The 21331-nt window shown below is 52.7% G+C and overlaps 2 protein-coding genes across 2 annotated transcripts; one reads left to right on the top strand and one right to left on the bottom strand.

Annotated features, from left to right (window-relative positions):
- Positions 1-4538: 4538 nt before the first annotated feature.
- Positions 4539-9175, top strand: SLC2A6 (solute carrier family 2 member 6). Its single transcript, XM_065853677.2, has 10 exons — positions 4539-4639; positions 5254-5416; positions 5499-5705; positions 6220-6319; positions 6859-7070; positions 7217-7369; positions 7703-7811; positions 8034-8207; positions 8458-8603; positions 8681-9175. The coding sequence occupies exons 1-10, from the start codon at positions 4539-4541 to the stop codon at positions 8834-8836; spliced, it is 1521 nt and encodes a 506-aa protein (XP_065709749.1). The 3' UTR covers positions 8837-9175.
- Positions 9176-9431: 256 nt separating this feature from the next.
- Positions 9432-21146, bottom strand: CACFD1 (calcium channel flower domain containing 1). Its single transcript, XM_065853674.2, has 5 exons — positions 20854-21146; positions 15800-15872; positions 15249-15374; positions 15004-15111; positions 9432-14567 (listed from the first exon to the last, which is right to left on the bottom strand). Exons 1-5 carry the CDS (start codon positions 20975-20977, stop codon positions 14474-14476), a joined length of 525 nt encoding a protein of 174 aa, XP_065709746.1. The 5' UTR covers positions 20978-21146; the 3' UTR covers positions 9432-14473.
- Positions 21147-21331: the final 185 nt, after the last annotated feature.

Here is a 21331-nt window from a genome sequence, read left to right as displayed (position 1 = left end):
ACCAAGGCCTTTCTTGGAAGAAGCGGTGATGAAGTTAACAGCCTGTGAGCCATAATTGGCTCACATTAAATCAAGGAAATGATATGTTTTGTTTTGCCCTTTAAAAAAAAAATATAAAATTAAAAAGCATATTAAACAGGGAAAAAATGCACACGGCCAAGGAAGGAGCAGGCAGCAGCGTTCAGGAATTTGGGGAAAGATTTGTGTCCCAGGGCATAAAGAAATCTACTCCCTGCCATCAGAGGAAAGCAACTTCACTGCAAATACACAGTAGAAATGCCCATGGGTCAGCAAGAGGGGATCCAAAAAACCCAAGCTGTGCCACCACAGCAGGCAGCACCTCAAAGGCGGTCCCATCAGCTCACGCAAAAACAAAACAACCCAAAAATTCTTTAAAAGTTCTTCTTGGTAGTTGTTTGATTTATCTCACCACCTCTCAACCACCACAGGGTGTCAACAACCTTGTTGCTGCCTTAACATGGCTCTGAATATGCAGGATATTTCAGAAGGGAAACTTTCTCGTGCTTGTTCTTTAAATTCTATTTTTAGCCCTTGTGGCTACAGGGTGATGGCAGAACTGTCCTCCCAAGACTGCAGGTCACCTGAGTTGTCAGTTCTCAGCACAGATAACGTCCAGACCCTAAAGCCTGACCCAGCGACAGCCCAGCAAGGTTCAGCTTTAGCAAGCTCCCACAGTTGCTGAGGTGCAGCCTGTGCTCACCGTGTTTTTTCCCCATCCCCACGAGCAACAAGCGCTGCTGCTTCACAGCACCCACGTCCCCTCCTGGCTTGGTACTGGGGCACCAAAAGCCACCAGGGCTGCAGCCACATCCCCGCTCATCCTGCCCAGAGCTGGACTTTGTGGAAAACCTGACCTGTTTCCCTGTCCAAAAGCGCAACATCCTTGGGGATGCTCAGCCCCTGCTTCCCTGCAGTGTCACTGCACAGATGTCCCTGCGCAAAGATCAACCACATCACCCGAGATAGGCCAGAAGTAAATGGGTGCAAGGACCACAGGGACCAGCTCCAAGCAGCTCTCCTGGGGGCCACCACAGCCCTGGGGAAATTCGGGCTCTGGTATATCATGGTCCTGCACTGTCTGACCCTGCTCACACCCCCAGCTGGGGCCAGTGGCCACCCAAAAGCTGCAGCAGGAGATGGAGCGAGTGACGAAGCCACTGCATCGCATGCAAAGGGTTGGGAAACTACGATCTGCCCCACATCCCCTTTTTATCCACCACCTCAGTTTCACTTGTACCTGCGGACACTGGAAGCTGTGGGTTGTGAGATTTCATGTGACCTGAAAAAAAGCCCCACAAGCAGGAAAAAAAAACATCCTGCTTTTGGTAAATCCCACACCCAGCTGAAGATCACACACAGATCTTCCAGCTCATCCTGGCTTCTGGGTTAGCCAGGTCGGAAATGGGACACCAAAATCCCTTGCTGTTAGCATGGAGGATGAACAAGTCTTTTACTTGCATGGCAACCAGGAAACCCCCCAAATGCAACCATTTTCCAACTTAAAAACAACAAAAAAGCCCTCAATGGGAAATTCTAATTTTGTTTGGAAATGTCATTTCCAAACGGCACATGAGAAATCATGCTCTAACCTAGCGCTGCTGACAGGCAAATATTTATCCCCACGAAATTTCCACATAAAACTATCACTTTTGTCAGTAGTTCTGGACACCAGGAGCAGAGGGGGGAGGCAGCGAGAGGGGAGCCAGGAGGCACAGGGACCCCTGCCCGGGTGTCAGAGCCACAGGCGGCTGAAAGCCCCTCAAACAGATCACTGCAAACACAATGGGTCTCCTCAAGACTCATTTTGAGGCAAGATGCAGCCTTTTCCAACACTTTCATAGTATTTTTTTTTTTTTCAAAACGAGCTGTACCATTTTTTCCAATACATTAAACTGATACAAGTCCCTGCTCCCAAGCCCCGCAGCACTTCATCATTCAGCACCGCTGCTCTCGCCCATGTCAGAGCGGAGCAGATCCTGTCCGACATACATTTCTCAGTCTATTAGGTAGAGTTATTCTTTTGCTCTGTGTTTTGATACTTAGAAAGCCATTACCATCCCTCGCATGCACATCCATCATCGGGGCTTCAAACTCCAGCAAGTCCCACAAAACTATTTTCCACTCACCATGCAGCCTGCCAGGCTCTGTTCTTCTACTCTGCGTTGCTTCATCCATCGAAAGACATTTCAGCAAGTTCTGAGGCCAACAAAATAAACAGATGGCAGCCTGAAAAGGTGGTGATTTTTTTCTGTGAGGGGGGAGCGGGATGAGGGATACAGCAGGGGAGAGCTGACTCCTGTCTGCCTAGTTGGAAAAGCCAACCTGGGCTCCAGGCACCGATGCCCGTCTGGAGCCAGGGGTGCAAGGCACAATTTTGGGTGCAAGGTACCATTTTGTCAAGCCAAGGGGTCTTGGAAGGCTGCGGGGGGAGCAGCCGTATCTGCCTCTCTGCACATTGTGCAAGGAGACTGTTCACCATCGCACCTCTGCACTCCCTGGCGTGGACCATGCACTCCCCAAAATCACCCACAGAGCAGCACCCTGCTGTGAAACACCAGCTCCGCTACAGCCTTATGGGATGCGGGCGATGCAGAGAGAAGCAGCTCTGTCCCAGCCCAGGGCAAAACAGCCCCGGGGCTGCCCCTGAGCCCAGCCCAGGCACTGAGCGTTATTACAGCCTGACCCAGCAATCACCAGTTCAGACTTACAGGGAAGATTGATGAAAGGATGTGGCCAGATGAGCGATAGAGATGGATAGCCTTGAGAAGTGACTGATTTCTCCCTTACAAGAGGAATAGAAATGAATTTATGAATTGGGTTAGTTAAGTTGCCAAGTGGCTTTGATGCAGTTTATTTTTTTGCATGTGTTCGTGATGTATTGCACAGCTGTCAGAGGGGGAGGAAGGTCCTGTTGAGCCGGAGCAATGCATCACTCCGGCCGAGGCAGCCAACAGCTCTCAGCAAAACCAGATTGCCCTTTAATCGGCCACAGGTTGGTTCACTACTTTCCCAAAACAGGCACCTCGTTCCTCCCTGGTTCACTCTCAAGGGCCTCGAGCCCCATTAGTTGTTACAGCGGTGGGGAGCAGATCAGGAGCCCCTTCCCTGTGCTGATGGCCAAGCACAGCCCACCACTGAAGCAGAGTCTTCTTTCACCTTACCCACCCCATGCGTGTTCTGGTAGGACCAAAGTGCCGAGCAAGGATGTGGTGCTCACCAAAAGCGAGTGACCAACATGCCCGGGGGCATCGCCACCAGGAGAGCAAACAGGCGCTGCTAGCCCAGATACACACAGCAAAATGCGAGTGCAGGAGGTGGCCAATGGTGTTTGCTGAGGAGTGGATGCCCAGGGCGCAGGCATGAGGTGCACGTCGGCTGGAGACTTGCAACATCCTTGCTTAGACCAAAACAGCACTGGAAAGTTTTCAGATGAGCTGGCCTACCACCCAAACATCCCCTCGCTCCATGGCCTTTCTTGTTACAGAGAAATCACAGCCCCGAGTGCCTGAGTCAGCTGTAAATCCCCAGCATCGATCAGACACTAAATGCAGCACTCAGTGGTTACAGAAAGGGAACCAGATTGCATAAAGGGAAGAGCGTAGCATGTCCTGACTAACGCAGCACTGGGGCTCCCACACAGGCTTAGGGGTGCAGAAACTATTCTGGTTGTTCTAAAAGGACCAAGGACTAAGGTGAATGCTGAAAACAAGAGGACCACTACAGTGGTTTAAGGAAAGATATCTTCTGCTAATTAAATCCAAATGCAAAGCCAGGAGTGCCCCCATCCCTTTCCTACAGGGTGAGTTTGGACCTTACAGCTCCCCCAGACCTGCAGATGCCCCAGCACTGCCCACTGAGCCCTGCAGGTTGAGGGGTCAGGGCGAGGGGGCAAAGGCACCCATGGGCAGCTGCACCCAAGGCAGCAGAGATGCTGTCCCTCCCTTTTCCATCCTCATCAGCACTCCTCATCCCCCTCACCTGCCCCCCATATCCCCTCCATGTTCACCTACCTCTCATTTCTTCTTCTTCCTCAGCTCTGATCTACACTGAAAGCCCATCCTCAGGTTGGCTGCGAAGGCTCACGCAGATGCAATTTACCCTTGTAAAAAGAAGCAGCGTTGGGCCGGTCTAACTCGTACCAGTTCCTCGAGAGGAGAGACATGGCCTTAGCAAAGGGAAGTTTCTGCTGGTGGAAACGGGTCTGCAAACCTTGTCGCTGTAAGTGCCGCTGTCAGTGGTGGGTTTTTGTGTTGATGGGGTCTGGGCAGGCACAGGACAAAGGCTGTGAGTCACCATCATTTCCCCATGCCCCTTTGCCTGCTGGTTTTCTGGTCCCCCCAGTTTCCTCCCCAGAGGCTGGGCAGGCATGAGCCCATGAGGCACAGATTTCTCTGATTAGGTAACGCAGGGCAGCCTCTCCCCTTTCGCTTTCAGCTGCTTCTTCCTCCCCGAGGCAGCCCTGAGCATCCGGCCCCAAGAGAAGCAGTACCCGCACGGGCACCGGGCGCAGCACCGCCATGGAGCCCGGCGTGCGGGAGCCCCTCGTCAGGAAGATGAGCTCCTCGTATCGGACCTTCCCTGAGAGCGCTGGCAAGAGGCTTGACAAGGAGTATCTGCGGTACAGACTGGGCTGGGGACATGGGGCTGGGCTGTGCCCCCCATCCTGAGAGCACTGGGCTGGGGAACTGGGGGGTGAGCTGCTTCATGCTGCTGTCGTTCCTGAGTTGCCTTGAGATGGAGCCTCATCCTGCCCAGGGTGTGTGGTGCTGGGTGAGCCCACCTGGGAGAGCTACAGGTGTGTGTGTGTTTGGGCATCTGACTCTTGTGGGGGCACAGGGTTCTGCTGGAGGCACGGGGTCTTGATAGAAACCCCCTCCCCACTTCACCGGGGTAAATCAGCTGCCCTCTGGGTCTGTGCTGCCACCCAGCTCCAGCTTCTGCTTTTCTTGGTTTGTCCAACCTGTTGAAAGCAGCCTGGCACAGAGGAAAGCATCAGCAGGGTCTGGGGGCACAGGGTCTTGCCCCCCCATGACAAGGCAGGAGCTGCTACTGCTCTGGTCGGAGAAACTCGACCAGCCTGTGGCTGTGCAGGGCTGTTCTCTGGGAAAAACCCTTCACGGGTGTCACGAGAGCCTCAGCGCAGGCTGGAGGAAGCTGCAAGACAGAGTTAAAGGTTCTGCCGGGTGTGATAAGGGCACCCAGCACATCGTTCTCCCCCCATCCCTCCCTCAGGAGCCTCCACAACAAGCGGCTCTATCTGGCTGTGTTTGCCGCTGTCCTGGGGAACTTCAGTTTTGGCTTCGCCCTGGTTTACCCCTCACCTGTCATCCCTGCGCTGGAGGCTCACCCCAGCCCCGCACTGCGGCTGGACCAGCACACAGCATCCTGGTTTGGGGTAAGGAGCGGGGTCATCCCTGCTGGGAGGTGGATGTGAAAAGCCCAGACCCATTGAGGCCCCTCTCCGTGTGTCCCCACAGTCGGTGTTCACGCTGGGAGCGGCGGCGGGGGGGCTCAGCGCCATGCTCCTCAACGACCGCCTGGGCCGTAAGCTGAGCATCATGTTCTCGGCGCTGCCCTCCGCCGTGGGATACGCGCTGATGGCCGGTGCCCAGGGCTTCGGGATGCTGCTGCTGGGCCGCGTGCTGACGGGCTACGCAGGTGGCGTGACGTCTGCCTCCATCCCGGTAACGTGGCGTGGGAGGGATTTGAGCAGCGGGAGATGGAGTGGTGCTGTAGCTGAGCCTGGGGCATCCTGCTGCTTTTTGGAGAAATCAGGAGAGCTCCAGGGCTGGGGATGAGGAGGATGCACTGAGCACAGCCAGCCTGAGCTGCCCCCACAGTGCTGGACTTTTTTGCCTGCAGAAAGGGGAAGGCAGGTCCTTGATCCCTTCCTTGTTCCTCCCAGCAGTTATTTCCTCCTGTGTTTACCAAGCACCAACCTCACTTGCATGCAGAGGGGAAGGCAAGAATTGCGTAACCGTGGGTCTTTCCAGTAACAGGAGTCTGAGCATGCCCTGGAGCACTTCTCCCATGCTGGGGTGTGGGAGGGAAGCAGCAGTACCTTCAAGGTTGTCCTCTCCTCCTGCCAGGACCAGCTCGTGTCGCTGGCCCTGCCAGGTTTCCACCAAGAGGGCGGTTTGGGTTTCCCCTGGCTGCACAACATTGCAGCTCATTTAAGCCTGTGTTGTCCCGCTCCAGGTCTACATCTCGGAGATCTCCCACCCTGGGGTCAGGGGCATGCTGGGTGCTTGTCCTCAGATCATGGCAGTGCTGGGCTCCCTCATCCTGTATGCGCTGGGCAAGTATCTCAGTGTTCGGAGGGCAGGAAACCCCCGGCAAGACCTTGGGGAAGGGGAGTTTATTTTTAAACAACTTTCTCACCCAGTTGATGGATTCCTTCCCCTCATAGCCAGCTCACAACGACCACCACAGGTGTGCAAAGAGGGGCTGGACAGGATTACCTTGTGTGTGCGCTCAAAGAGATAAATACATAACCTGCATGGACCCGTGGCCATCACCGTACCCACAGACTTGGGTCCTGCTGTGGCTTCACCAGGGCTAAAGGGCAGAATATGATGACCTTCGTGTGTATCATGTCTCTCCTGCCAGCACATGCCCTGGCTGCTGCAGGATCCTGCTGGGATCCTCTAAGATTTGGGGGAATTTGCTGGAATTTCCCCAGCTGAAAATGCTTCTGTGCTGGGAGGAAACCACGGAAAATCATTCTCTAGTTTTTGGAATTTTTTTTTGCTCCCCTGGCTTTATGAAATCTCTGCTGTTGGGGTGCCCCTGTGGAGGCAAGGCCAGGAGTCCCCTCCTAACCGTGCTGCTCTGCAGGGCTGGTCCTGGACTGGCGCTGGCTGGCGGTCGCAGGGGAGGTGCCGGTGCTCACCATGATTGTCCTGCTCTGCTTCATGCCCAACTCGCCCCGGTTCCTGCTCTCCCAGGGGAAGGATGACGAGGCCCTGGGGTCACTGTGCTGGCTGCGGGGCAGGGACACAGACTACACCCAGGAGTATGAGCAGATCAAGGACAGCGTGAGGAAGCAGGTGAGGATGGGACAGGGCTCACCTCCAGCACGGGGGAGATGTAATGTAAAAAGTGTACAATCCAGCCTGTTTCGAGCAACTCCTGAGCCATTTTCTGGGTGCCCAGAGGTGGTAACATCTCAGCTTTCTGGCTTTGTTCCCTCCAGAGCCAGCGGGTTTCCTGTGCCGAGATCAAGGACCCCTTCATTTACAAGCCCATCCTGATCGCAGTGGGGATGAGGTTCCTGCAGCAGCTCTCTGGTGTCACCTGCGTCCTCGTCTACCTGCAGTCGATATTCAAGAAAACATCCGTCATCCTGGTGAGCCTGGGGTTCTGCTCCATCTTCAGGGGTGCCTGCCCAATGCTCCAAGTTCTCTGCAGCTCTAAGACCCCAACTTCTGAAGCCTTTTTAAAAACACCTGGTTGGCAGCAATTGCCAAGCACCTGCCCTGCAAAAGGCTGCATGAGAAGGGGGAGCAGGACTGGCGGGACTATCTCTCTGCTCTCCTCTTCTGAGCTGAAGGGTCTTCTTCTCTGATCTCTTTCTAGAAGAGGGTAGCTTGGACAAAGTCATCAGCCAGAGTCACAGCAACACATGTAGGAACCCCCCTTTCCCTCATTCTCCCATCTCCCAGTGTTTTTGCCTTTGCAGAAACCAGAGTACGATGCAGCTCTGGTTGGCTTGGTACGTCTGTTCTCAGTGGCAATCGCTGCTGTGTCGATGGATAAAGCTGGGAGGAAGATTCTTCTTTTTGTATCAGGTATGTCTCTCCCACGGTTGTGCAAGGGAAGCACTTAAGGGTTTCCAGGAGCTCCACAAAAATACAGGAGTGGAAACCTCAGCCATGCAGGACTCAGGCAGGGATGGGGGTCTCTTTCTCTTGGCTCAGCTCCTGAGCAGAGGTGTTCCCAGGCATTCAGCTCTTGGCACAGAGGGGATCGCTCACCTGCTGATCCCACTGTGCTGTTGCATCTCTCCACAGCTGGTATCATGTTGGCCTCCAACCTGACCATGGGGCTCTATATCCACTTCATGCCAGTTTCTCAGAATGGCACCGTTGCCAACAAGACCCTGGTGAGCGCTGCCAACCTTCCTGCTGAGCCAACCAACTACATCACCCTCATTCCCCTCCTGGCAACCATGTTCTTCATCATGGGTAGGTGCAGAGAGCAAAAGCCCAGGGTGATATAAAGCAAGGAGATTTGGGCTTGGAATTGAACAGCAGGAAAATGTCCCTGGAAGACCAAGAAAGATGGCATCTGAAGACACATTGAGGACTGACAGAACATGAATTGGGGGCAATAATGATTGATGTGGGAGCAGGGAAGGCTTGCATGGGGCTCTTTTGCACTCCGCAGTGAGCTCTGAAGCCTCAAGGGCCTCACCTCACCCCTCCTCCCCTGCAGGTTATGCCATGGGCTGGGGCCCCATCACTTGGTTGCTGATGTCCGAGATCCTCCCTCTGAAAGCCCGTGGGGTGGCCTCAGGTCTCTGTGTCGTCGTGAGCTGGCTCACAGCCTTCACCCTCACCCAGTTCTTCCTTCGTGTCGTGGTGGGTACTGCCCCGGGAGGGGGTCCGGCAGCCCCTCTCTGCACCAACTCATGTCTGCTTTCTGTCTTGCTTTCTAGGAAGCCTTTGGCCTCGAGGTGCCCTTCTTTTTTTTTGCCATCATCTGCACCGGGAATATCTTATTCACAGGCTGCTGTGTTCCAGAAACCAAAGGCAGGTCCCTGGAACAGATTGAGGCTTTCTTCAGGACTGGCCGGAGGTCGTTCATGAGGTAGGAGCTGCCAGCTGTGCTGGGCCACTGGTTCATGTGCTCAAGGGCAAGAAAGAAAATGGTTGTGCTGCTGGAGATGGAGGCTGGAGCGATCTATGAAGGCAAGGGGAGAGGAACAGGCAGCAATGATCACCTTGCTTTGGATGTAGAAGTTGCCAACTGGAACTTGACCTCCTCTCCCCGTCATTCAACACTGCCTGCTGCTCTCTGGGTAAAACGTCAGCCCAAGGTATGGGACCAGGTAACCAGTGCTGGGCTGGAGATAAAGACATGCTGGAAAACTGAACATGTGGCTATGGACAAGAGACCATGGACATCCTCTGCTCAGCAGCCACCAAAGCAGCCTGAGAGCCCCAGGATGAGGCTGGAACAGAGTTAACAGCTGTAACCATTTTTGGCAAAAGTTCATCATGCAGTTGCAAGTATAAAACAGTTTTGCCTCCAATTACAAGGTGTTGCCTTGATTTGCAGAGAAGAGAGCTGCAGGTGGGTGGGATGGGAGAGGCCGACCAGGACGGTGACAAGGGGACCACAGCAGCCTGCAGCTTCCCAGGTGAGTCTCCTGTACTTAAGGGCTTTAAAAGAGGCAAAGCCAGATATTTTGTATAAAAAGCTGCCACGTTTTATTGTTTTAAAAACACGCATTACACTAGAAGCCTAATGAACCAGACCAAATACAGTTCACAAAGAAAATCCAGGACAAAACAAAGAACAGGAACAGACAAACATTCAGCTGTAGTGCAAGTGATTCCCTGCAGGAAAGACACGGTGCGTACTGACAATACTTTGTCCTGGGGAAGGTCCTTCCCATCTCCGCAAAGAGGAGAGTGGTTGTGCCTCCATCACTGCTGTGTGTGGAGCCTCCACCTCCAGCACTTTGAGATTTCAACTGCATAGTTGGTAGCAAATTGCTCTTACCCCTTTGCTGTGTGTCCTGCAAGATTAAGGACTCTCTTTTTAAATTATTTTTAGAGCCTAACGCTAGGTAAAACACAGCTGCAGGAGGTGATTATGGCTGCGAGGAATGAATGGCCTTACTGAGTATCATATCCAACCTAACTCATCCCAAAAGGGCAGCACAACAAAGGCTGAGCTGGGAGGTGATTTGTCCAAGCATTGGTCCAACCTCCTGAAATGCACTTGGCACCTCGAGGTCTGGTGGAGATGCTTGTGTCCTCCCATTCCTGGAACATTCATCCTGCTGGGACAAGGAAGCATGGGGTAACATAGCATACTTGATCCAGATCTCAGGAGATGCTAGCTCCTATTTAGATCCTCTGCAGGAGGAGATAAGAGAAATCACCTAAGAGATGATGTGCTTTACCAGAGGACTAATTTAAAGCAGCCTGGGACAGAGGAAGAGAGAGAGGCCAAAATCAAAACCACAGAGAAAATACAGTATTAGACCTAACCTTGGCAGCCGAGACCTATTTCCAGAAAGATGTTCAGCCCTGGCTGGAATATGACTGTGCCTAAGCATGGTCTGATTGCGAGAGGTCTCGAGAGCCTCTGGTTTTCACTGACCTTCTGAAGATCAGGATCTCTGACAGCCCTGTGCTAGAGCGTTCTCTTTCTCACATGGCTATAGACCAGGTCTTGATATCTTCACTTCAGTGAAACCCTTCCCTGAAGACAGTGCATGTTTTTTCCTGAGGAAAAAAAATGACAAAGATGGATTGAGCTTCCCAGGGCTCAGCCTAAGGAGGAAATGCCCGAATATGAAATGAGGTTGGACTCTTCGGGTCCTGCAAGAACCTCATCGAAGAAATATTTTCTGAGTGGCCTCCTTTCTTCAATATAGAAAGTCTGAGGGTTTTTGCTACAACGTTTAGAGTTAGAGAAATCACAGTGGCTCTTTCCAGAGGTAGAATGGTCTTCTTATTCACTGCACACACAGAGAATCAACTGGTGTTACAAAATCAGCTCCTGCCCAGGTGTCTTTCCACACCTGCCAACAACTCATTGTAGTCAATGCATCACCCGCTCTTGAGTTCTCATGTAACAGAACACCTGTGCCATGGTCTCCTCCCAAGAGGCCTTCCCAAGACCTGGCAAGCAGAACCTCTTCCATAGAGACCCTATGGATGAACCATCCGGCCCAGACATCATCAGCGGGGATTGGGTTGAACCTGTAAGACCTCTAGAGCAGGGTTTTTAACTTCATTTATCCTTACACAACTCCAAGCACCCTAAAGGTGCCTCTAAACACAATTACTAACCACCATGCACTGTGAATGAGCATATTAACTACTGTGATGCTACTACTCTAAAGGTCCTTTCTATCTCCACAAAAAGAAAAAAGCCTCTTGCCCACATGGAGGTGAGACCATCCACTACCTGTCACAGCAACTCCTGAAAGCCACAAGTGCTGCAGGCTCTGTGTTTGCACTTTGCCATGTCTGCAACAATGGCAGCATCTGGCTTGGTTTCAGCTGCATCACAGACAGACCAAATTCAGGAATTCACAGGAGCTCCCGCTCCAGATGTGCATCTGTAGGAGCTGGTGCTCTTGGATCATGGATCTGAGAGCTGCTGCAGGCACAGGGACACTGAACAGACCCCATGTCTTTAGGCGTCGTGGCCAAAGGCTCCAGCTCAGCTCTTACAGAAGAAACTCCTGAGAAGAGTCTCTGCGACCCATTTCCAACAGGAGCATTGAGATCCAAGCTGAGCTTTGCACCCTGCTGACGGTGGCAGCACTGATGCAGACTGTTCGCCTGCCTTGGCCCCAGTGCCAGACCCCACTGGCACAAAGCACAGTGTGACAACACTGCTGGTGACCAAGTGACTTCTGCTGGTGGTGCCAAGGGAGCAGAGCAGACCCATCCATGCCCATGAGGTGACCTGGAGCAGCATCTGCCTGAGCCAGCCCTGGGGAACGCTGCTGGTCTGAGGCATCAGGACCATCAGATGAAGCCAGCGAGGGTCCTGCTGGTTCCTCCCCAGGGGTGCAGCTCAGCCTACAAACATCACTGCGTCGCCTTGTCTCTGCCTTTTGCCTCCTGTCACTACAGCTTCTGTGGAACTACTCACAGAGCAAAGCAGCCACTACCAAATACATGCTCGTAGCTACGTGCACCAGTCTGCAACATTCCTCTACTAAACACTACTTAACTACCCCAACCCCCCCTGAAATCGGGGCAGATCTCCTGTTTGCTGGGCAGGACTCTGCACTTTAAGCAGCTGGTAAACGTGCTATATGGGGGCACTGCTGGCTGTGGGGCAGAGGCTGGTACCACTGAATTATCCTACGGATCGTGGCATTTTCCTCCTGCAGCACCCCATTACCAGCAGGACCCAGACACAGGGAACACCAATGCCTCATGTATTGCACACAGCAACAGGGATCAGCCTAGAGCTGGGGGCTCCAAAACATCACAGCCTTTATTGAAACAAGCTGCATCTGGGCTGGCGGTGCCTGTTCTGTGTCCCAGACAAGCTGGTGTCAGAGCAGTCACAGCTCAGAGGCCTGGGGGAAAGGGGCTTAGCACAGAACAGCCACCCAGCGTCCAGCTGCAAGGGGCTGTGTGTGCAAATAAACCCCAGCCGCGTTCCTGCCGGGTGTAAATCCTCACACCTCCCTGAACTCCACCAAAGAAACAACAATTATTAATAATAACATGAGCTGACGGCTTAGCTCCTCGGTCTGCAGGGACTGTGGCAATGCACAGGCTGCCCCCATGCCCGGCCACCCCCCAGCAGTGGCTCCATCCCGGGTACTGCCAGGGATGCACTGGTATCATTCAACTAATACAAATACACGCTGTACCTAGAGAAAGGAGATGTTATACAGATATTTTCCAACACGACATTGCTCAGAAGCCACAGAGCAGCTGTCGGACAGACCCCTGTGACAGACAGCAGTCAGGCTCCAGCATCATTTCTCAGACCCTGCACAACTCCTCTGGTACCCCGGCAATTCAAACGGGACCACAAAATGTTGGTGACAACAAGAGCTCTGCCAAGTGACAACACAGCAGTTACAGCCCAGTTTTCCTCCCTTCTCTCTCCTAGAAGAGGGGGAAAACAGATTTTGTCAAGCCAATGGCCCAGAAGAAGACAAAAGCATCAACAGGCAACACATTTTTCTAGTCTGAAAAATGTTCTGAAGGCTGAAGTAGGATTTTACAGCACCCCAGTTACAACAGCCAGGGCTCTCCCTGGGTTCAAAGATGCCTTCATTGAAATCCTTTGAAGGCCAGGAAACAGAGCACCTCTTTCTCCTATATCCAGAAAAAAATGAGTCCCATAAAATAATTAAATAACTTAAATAACTAGAAATAAGTTACTCCCCTTCTCCCTGCTCAAAACAAAAAGCAATAATGTAAAAACCAAATAAATTAAGACCCCCAGAAGAAACCATGATGAGAAGATGGAGATCTGGCCTTACTTAACAAGCAGTTTTGTTCTGCATGATACAAAGCAAACAGAGAATACCACGTGTAAACCACTGATGGAACCTGGAATAGAGAAGCAAGACATCCCAGCTACCCACACCGAAATGGTATAGGCTTCTCTGTGTTTGCAGATGAAGGATTTGCCACCTTCCCATACAAAACCAGCTCAGGACTGATGCAAAAAGAACATGAGCCCAAAGACCAAGGCTGTAGCAGACAGAAGCAAAGAGCAGGTCCCTTGTGTGGAGGGATGGGTCACGGGAGAAGGAGCAGATGCAAGGAGACACAACAGAGCAGAGTCCCGGGCTCACAAGGGAAGGATGCTCTTGCACATCAGTAGCCCTTACACCAGCAAAAAACCCCACTTGGCTCAAGCAATAGTGCCCTTTTTCAGCTGAGGTAAAGTAAAGCTTGTTTCCCTTCTTCCCCAGAAAAAGAGTGAAGCTTAAGAAAGGTACCATTATTAAGACAAAGTAATTCTTATAATTCAAGTAAATTGCAGTAACTGCCTGCAGCTGTATCCAGAGGAAGAGGGGACTGTGCTTTGTAGGTGTCAGGATCTGCCCTGCAGCTCCTCTGCAAAGGTGGTCATGGTCTTTGTTTTTTGCTGAAGTCCTTCCCTGAGCAGCGATGCCTCCAATGCCCGGCTGAACTGGACCCATATTAAAACAACCTCAACAAATAAAGACCAAGCTTAAGCATCACCATGTATTGCTAAACCCTGGTTTACTGTGTTACACCTGGGAAGGACCACACCAGAGAGCGTTACTAAAAACGTGTAACGTGCAATGGCAGGTTACCCTCAGGCATGAGGCCGTCAGCTCGCTGACTCCCATGGGACTGGCATGGACAAGGGGCTGGCACGTCAGCTTTGTCCCTCCTCACCCTTTCCAGAGAGCAGTTCCCAAATGGCTCCTTATCAGGCATCGCTTCAAAAAAAAAGGCTACCTATTCAGGCTTGCAAAGGGCCAGCACCTCTGCAGCAAAAGCAAGCTAAAAAATAGGGGGACTGTGAGATTTTTGGTTGAGGGATGAGGAGGAGAGAGGGGCCAACACACTGAGGTCTGGCTGCTGGTGTGAGAAGAGGGTACAGCCTGCCCTGGGCCCTGAGATCTCCAGTGGCTGCAGTGTCCAGGGAAATCGTGGCATGAGAGAGAGGGGAGCAGGCAGAGGGAAGGGCAGGGTGGGTTTCTGTATCTTCACCATCTCGATGTCCAGCAGAGGGTCCCCTGAGTTCGCGTGCCTCAGAGAGCCTGTCCCTCTAGGGCCCCTGTGAGCTTCTCTTCATCCATCTGCTTCTGCTGCTGGTGGATCCGGGCGTAGGAGATGGCATCTCCCCTGCAAGAGAAGGGACAACATGGGGACGTGAGCTCTGGGTGCCCACCATGGTGGGTGCAGCCCCTGGCACAGAGTTCTCCCAACTGGGGCCAGGGTTTGTCCGTACTAAGGGATGCCAGGCGTGAAATGAGACTTGCTGGCCCACTCCAAGCCCAGCCTGTCCCATCAGAGCTGCTCATCACCCCATCCAATGGCTGCAGAAAGAGGGCTGGTACCGATGGGACAGCCTAGATTGAGCTCAGAGCTTCAGCAATCCCCAGGATCTTCCCTCCCAGGGCTTTGAGGTGATGGCAGGGAGACATCCTCCAGCAGCATTTACACTGGGACGCATGGTTAGTACCAGAGGAAAGCACAGCCTCAGGGAGGAAGATTGGGGTGAGGGATGGAGATCCACATTCCCCTCCCTGACTTCCACAAGCAAACTGGTCTCTCTTACTTTTTGCCAAGCGCCGACAGGCCGTAGAGCACCCCGGTGGCAAAGGCAATGGCGTTTCCAAAGAGCGTGGTCAGCGTCAGGCTGAGCATCACCGGGAACGCGGCCATCCTGGAAGAGAGAAGCAACCTTCAAATCCAGGCTCTGCTCCCCACGGGATGCAGGGATGCTCGTCCATCGTGACGTGCATCCCAGCATGGTTCCTGGGATGGCTTCACCACCACAACGCACCCCAGGAGCATCCTCACCCGCAGTAGAAAGCAGCTTTCTGCCAGGGCCGCAGCTTGTCCGCCCTCGTGGAGACGGCGTTCGCGAACTCGATGAACTGGCAGCAGAAAGGGGCTTCGCACAGGAACAGGACAAAGGCGTTGAGCCTCCAGAAAGAACAAACCAAAGTTAATCCTGCCCATGTGTCCCAGAGTGAGGGTCAGCAATGCCCCCCAGATCCCGGAGACCAGCTGCTCCCCGTGCCCAAACACAGGCAGAAGGGAATGGAGGGGCTGAACCCCACCGTCCTCCCTTCCCCTCTCCTTGATAATTCCCAAACCCCAGTGCCCAGACTTATTTTGGATAGTGTATCCCAGTATTTACCTAAAAACGGGTAGGGAAAGAATAAGAAAGGATATAAATAGAATAAAACAAGCATCTCAACCTGCCAAACAGTGCAACATCTGGCAATTCCCCTGCCTGCAGAGCCCAATAGACATTTCACTCACACCCACTGCCCCTTGGTCAGTGGTTTCTAATTAACTAAACCTCCTTCCCAGCAGGAAAAAAAAAGGCAAGGAACTCTGCTCACATCATCCACACACCGGCCGCGATGTTCAGGGGGTTGATGGTGACGCAGTTCCAGAGACCAGCGAAGGCACAGGCTGGAAAGCAAAGAGGCTTTCAGTGACCATGAAGACCAACCCAGTGTGCCCATAGGGACAGGGGGGACAGAGCCCATCAGACAGGGCTGGCTGCTCCTTGAGCTCTGCCCTGCAACAGGACCTTGCAGCCATACCAGCACAATTCTGCTCTCCTGTATTTTGGGGTGTTTTGCAGAGCAGGGGCTGCCCAGAAGAGCCCTTGCCTGGGCCAGCACCTCCAGGCACCGTGGAGCAGCCTGTGCAGATCAGCTCAGGAGGGTGGGTGGGAAGGTCTGATGGCCCAAAGAGGAGCTCAGGATGCAGGGGAGCAGTTTGTTCCCAGCTCCTCCAGATGGGCATCCTTTTTCTCCAAACTCTTGGTGTCTTAGCATGACACTCACACAAATATTTGACCTGCGTAGAACAGAGTATTTGCCTTTACCTGGAGTCACGCGTGTGGCACTCTGGTTTTTATTTGCTAAAGAATGACTGCTTTGTCCTGGGATGAAAAAAGAAGTCGCAGCAGGCACCTGTCTCTGAGTAGCACAGGGAAAGTTCAGCAAAAACATGACTTGCAGCACCAAGGCACACGGGCAAACAATAAATAAATCAGAGGTGAACCCAGCCTCAGTCACACAGAGCTGGTTCTGCACTAGAGACGGGCAGAAAAGAGCCAAGTTTGGGTCTCCGCTAATACAAATGGAAGCAGATGCTCAATAAAGCAGAGCCCAAAATAGCCCCAGCACTCCTGGTTCTGTAACACAAGGAGAGGAACGAGGCAGCCACAGCCAAGCCCGGGCAGCGTGTGCCTCCTTCCTGCCTCATTAAACTTGCAGAGCGTTGCTGGCACTTGATACGGGCCCTTTCCTCCACCGATACCGACCCGCTGCCAGCGCTCACCTGGAACCCGAGCACAGCGAGGGCAGCAAGGCATGGGCTGAGTCCACCATAAACAACATCGCCCTGCGAAACTCCAGCTGAAATTATACAGCCCTCAGAGACGGTCTCGGGGATGATGAAGAGCAGCAGAGTCCATCTCTGAGAATGAGACCAGCCCAGGTTCAGGTATTTGAGATGTCTGCTCATGTTTAGCTCAGGGGATCCCTGAGCAGGGCTGCTGTGAGCAGTCCTGACCTTCAAAAGCCTGGCACATGATTGCAAGGTTCCTCTTCAGCACTCACTGCTGAATCCTCAAAGTTCCCTTAAAAATCATTGTCCTTATTTACCGGGCTGGGAAACACAACCGCGAGCCTATGACAGGACCCATCTAAGGTCACCCCACAAACAAGTGACACCCTGGTTTTAGGAAACAACCAAACAAGATTATTTTTAAAGGCTCCTAGGACAATCGCACAGGACCCAAAATCTTTCGGAGCATCCTGCAAGAACAAGTTCAACCAGAGAAGAAATGCCAGAGGAGATGTTACTGTCGATGCTCCAAGGACATTTCTCATCCTCCCATTGCAGCAGGACCAGTGTCAGTGTCCCCACACCACAGGGGGAAACTGAGGCACTGGGGTGGGATAATCTGCTCGTGGTCACACATGCAAAGAGCTGGAAAAGCGATGGCAAGTGGGATTGCTGGGAGCAGCAGGCAGCATGGAGAGCAGGGCACAACGCTGAGGTTTCTATAATAATTCCTCTCTGTGACCAGCAAACCCTTGGATGTGATAGAAGAGTAACTCAGGGGAAGCACCACAGGCTTGTGACACTTGCTGTCTCCCAGGAAAGCACGCTTCTGAAAATAATGCTAAATGACTTTCTGGCACTTCACAATTAATAGGACAGAAAAAAGCAGCTGCATCTGTACCCCTAAAACACAGCTGGGGCACAACCCTGCCTTGCTGAACAGCCTGGCAGAGAGCAGAGGTTCAAGAGGTCCATGGCTACAAAACTGGTCACTGCAGAACAGAGAGAGGCAGAATGTTATTTTCCAAGCAGATTTTTTTACCTCACTCTTTTGTTTGTTTTTGGTTTGGGTTTTTTTGTGGTTTTTTTTTTAATCTTTCTAACCAGTTGTTTGGTTTGGGGTTTTTTCGTTTGGTGGGGCCGGGGGTGTGTGTGTGTTTGTTTTGTTTGTTTGTATGGTCAGACTTCTGGTTTGGTTTTGTCCTCAAACACCCCAAAACAACCCTTGAGCACCCAGCACCCCCACAGCAGCCTCAGCCAAGCCCCACCCCAGTTGCCAATGGACTAATGACCCAGGAAGCCGGGGCTGAGCCAGCCCCACGTCAGCACCAGCAGCAGCCAGCGGGAAAGGAGTCAAAGGTTTATAATTGCAGGAACACTGCACTGGGTGGTGGTTGCCAACAGCCACAGAGATAACGATTCCATGACCTTCGGTCTCCTCTGCAGAGCAGCAAAGCAGCCTGGTGCACCCTTGTCCTGCCCAGGCGGGATCTGCAGCTAAAAGGGGACAAAGCTGCCAACCCAGAGACTTCTTTTTGTGAAGCAGGGGCCTCACAATTGGTTTAAAATGTAGATAATGCTCAATGGCACGTAAGCTATGGAGGACGGACAGTTCTGCCATTTGTCTGAGTGCTGTCCCATCCCGAATCCCTGAGGTAGCACAAATAACTGGGAGCTAAAATGGCAGGGGGGAGAACACCATCCCCACAAAGGCTCTATTCATTTCAAGCAGCTGGTCACTCTCCTCAACACACGCCTATTTTTGCTCCTAGAGCATTTTACAAAAGCCACAGACTCTCCTCGTTCTTTCACAAACAGGAACATGAGGGAGAGAAGGGACTTGGCCAAGGTCACAAGAGCCAGGAGCAGATACCGAACTGTGTTTGTCTTGTTCCTGCTCCAGCCCCTGGACCTTTCCGGCTGAACCAAGTCGTGGGCTGCAGGTGTTCACTTGTGGTAGACGTTGTCTCCCAGTCTCATCTCCCCTAATGAAATTTCTCTTCCTTTCTACAGGGATTTTTTTCTTTCTGTGAGAAATAACCCAGCCCTGTAGCAGGATCACAATCCAGTTGCCCAAAATCCTTATAGATTATTTCTGTTCTTCCATAGCAAGCTCTGAAAATAGCAGCCAACTCCAGCCTTGCTGTGTTATTATTCACCCCTTTTCCAAACCATCCACCTTCAACAAGGTGATGCTGAACAAGGAGCGTTTTGAAGAGGGTGTTACTGGCATGGGACATTGGAGGGCTCCTCTTTCCACAGTGTCTCGTTTCCCTGTTCATAACAGAAGTTGTATCTCACGCTGCTTCATTTTCTGCCTGACAAACCTGGTGAAGTGACACTGTCAGAGCTACAGAACAAGCCGTCCCATTCCCCAAATCATCAGAGCCTGGCTCTTCTTCCAAAAGCTTCTTCTCACAGACTCACCCAAATGCGTAAAACTCTCAGCTTTCCTTTAAAAACAAGTCATGAGTTCTCTGAGCTGTGAATAAAAAGGTTGGGAAAACAATCCTAATACAATTCAGCTGCTTTGAAACACGAAGACAAACAAAAATGCCTTCAGAGACTCGCAGTGCTTTCAGGCTGCTCCAGCACAAGGTGGGCAACACCGCCAACATGACCCAACACCCATCTTCACCCTCCATCCGCGTTCCCCCGAGCTCTGCATGGAGCAAAGCCACATCAAAAGCACCAATGCTCCAGCTACATCCCCCTGCCCATGGCAAAGGTGCTGCTGTGCTAAAGCCGGACCTGGGACCTGTGCTGAAGACAAGTCCCAGCTGCTCTCCTGGCCACCAGCCCGGACCAGAAGCGCGGGGCCCTCAGGCAGAGCATGGCGAGGCCAAGGTGTTTTACCCCGTAAGAACAGCCCTACCAAGTCTTTTCACACCTCCAGAATTTCAGCACTTAAGACATAAAACGGTGAGAGCGGTATGTGTTTCACCAGCTCAGCCAAAAAGGGTTGTGAGGAGCCTGACCAACAATACAAAATCAGCTGCAAAAATGCCGGGGGCTTGTGCAGTTGAGTCCTGAGGCAAAAGCCAGGCATGGGAAAGGGGCAGGGAGGGGGAATCAGACAGAACGCTACAGCCGAGGGAATAAATCAGGGCTGACTGCATTGGCTGAGAAATACTCTTGTTCCACTAAAAGTCGTGGACCTGAAGCAGAAGAAATTCTCCATCCTGTGCTCTGCAGGAGATCAGACTAAGCGGTCATAACAGTCCCTCCTGCTTTTAAGAGCTATTAATCTCCCCACAAAATGTAGCAAAACAGCACTACAGGACAGGCTGATTTCTGGCAAAGTTGCAAAGACTCCTTCCCTGGGAAAATTTTTTTCAGCAGCAGGTAATTCATTGCAAAGCCAACGCACTTTGCCGTGTGCCGGCTCCCTTCTTCTGCGCGTCCAAGACTAAACCCCTTAAAAACACACAACACAAACCGAGTCCATTATTCACCTTCAAAAAAAACAACCATAACAGCACAGGCAGGCCCTCTGCAATCAGCAAGAGGAGTAACAGGAAACACGCTCCCGCATTCAGAACGGCAAAGAAAATAAGTTGCAGGAATACAGAAATACCCAACAGGCAAATAGGATGAACCAAACCCCTTGGCCCCAGTTCAGGCCCCGCACCTGACCCCGCTGAGCATCCCGAACCTGGCGTTTGCAATAAAATCACTGTCTGGTTTATCTGCCCACAGCCCTCCTGTGGGACCAGGGGCTCGGCTGCTGCTCCCATCCCTTCCAGCGAGCTCTGGATATGAGAAAGAAGCTGAGGATTTACCGATCCCCCTGTGCCGCCCCTTCTCGCAGGTACTGGAGTTCAGCAAGTTTGGGGAGCACGAAGCCCATCCCTTGTGTGTGGCTAAAACCACCCAAACTTCAGGCACCTCCACGACTCTTCAGCCTGCCCGAAACACAGCGAACAGATGTCTAGAGCAGACACAAACCCATCACCCCAAATGAGCATTTTGTGGCGCATCCCCCCTGCACAAACATGACCCCAAAAAGAGGCAGGACCCCTGATACGCACTTCTGCATGCACAAGCGGCATCGAGGGGGACCCTTTGGCTGCAAGGGAACGGGGATACTTACACAGGCCCCCGAGGACCCCGGCAATCCTGCAGAGCCACCTGTACCACCAGGTCATGCCATCATCGGCGGAGGGAGCCGCTGGCTCAGGGGCTGCTGCTGGGAACTGCTCATCCTGAGAGCTCATGGCCCCCCTGCTCCTGGGGGGTCAGGGGGCAGCACCCCGCAATACGCCCCCAGGTGAGACCCCCCCTCGTGTCCCCCTAAACCCAGCTGTGCAGCTGCTCCCCCATGCAGGGCCTGGCCCCCCGCAGCCCCCCCAGGGCTGACAATGGAGGGTCTGTGCCTGCAGTGGCGATGCCAGCGGAGCGGCCTCCACGTCTGCCTGCGTATTGCATTGTGGGTCCCCCCCTGCAGCAGGCAGGGCTTTGATGTCACCCGCATTAAAAGGAGGGTGGGCAGAGCCCGTTCTGTACATATTCATAAGCAGCAGCGCAGACACGGAATCTGGGGCTCACGGGGGCTCGTGGTCCCGCTGCCC

The sequence above is a fragment of the Patagioenas fasciata genome, chromosome 20 (genome assembly GCF_037038585.1).
Source record: "Patagioenas fasciata isolate bPatFas1 chromosome 20, bPatFas1.hap1, whole genome shotgun sequence".
Taxonomy (NCBI): domain Eukaryota; kingdom Metazoa; phylum Chordata; class Aves; order Columbiformes; family Columbidae; genus Patagioenas; species Patagioenas fasciata.
This window is presented reverse-complemented; position numbering and strand designations above follow the sequence as displayed.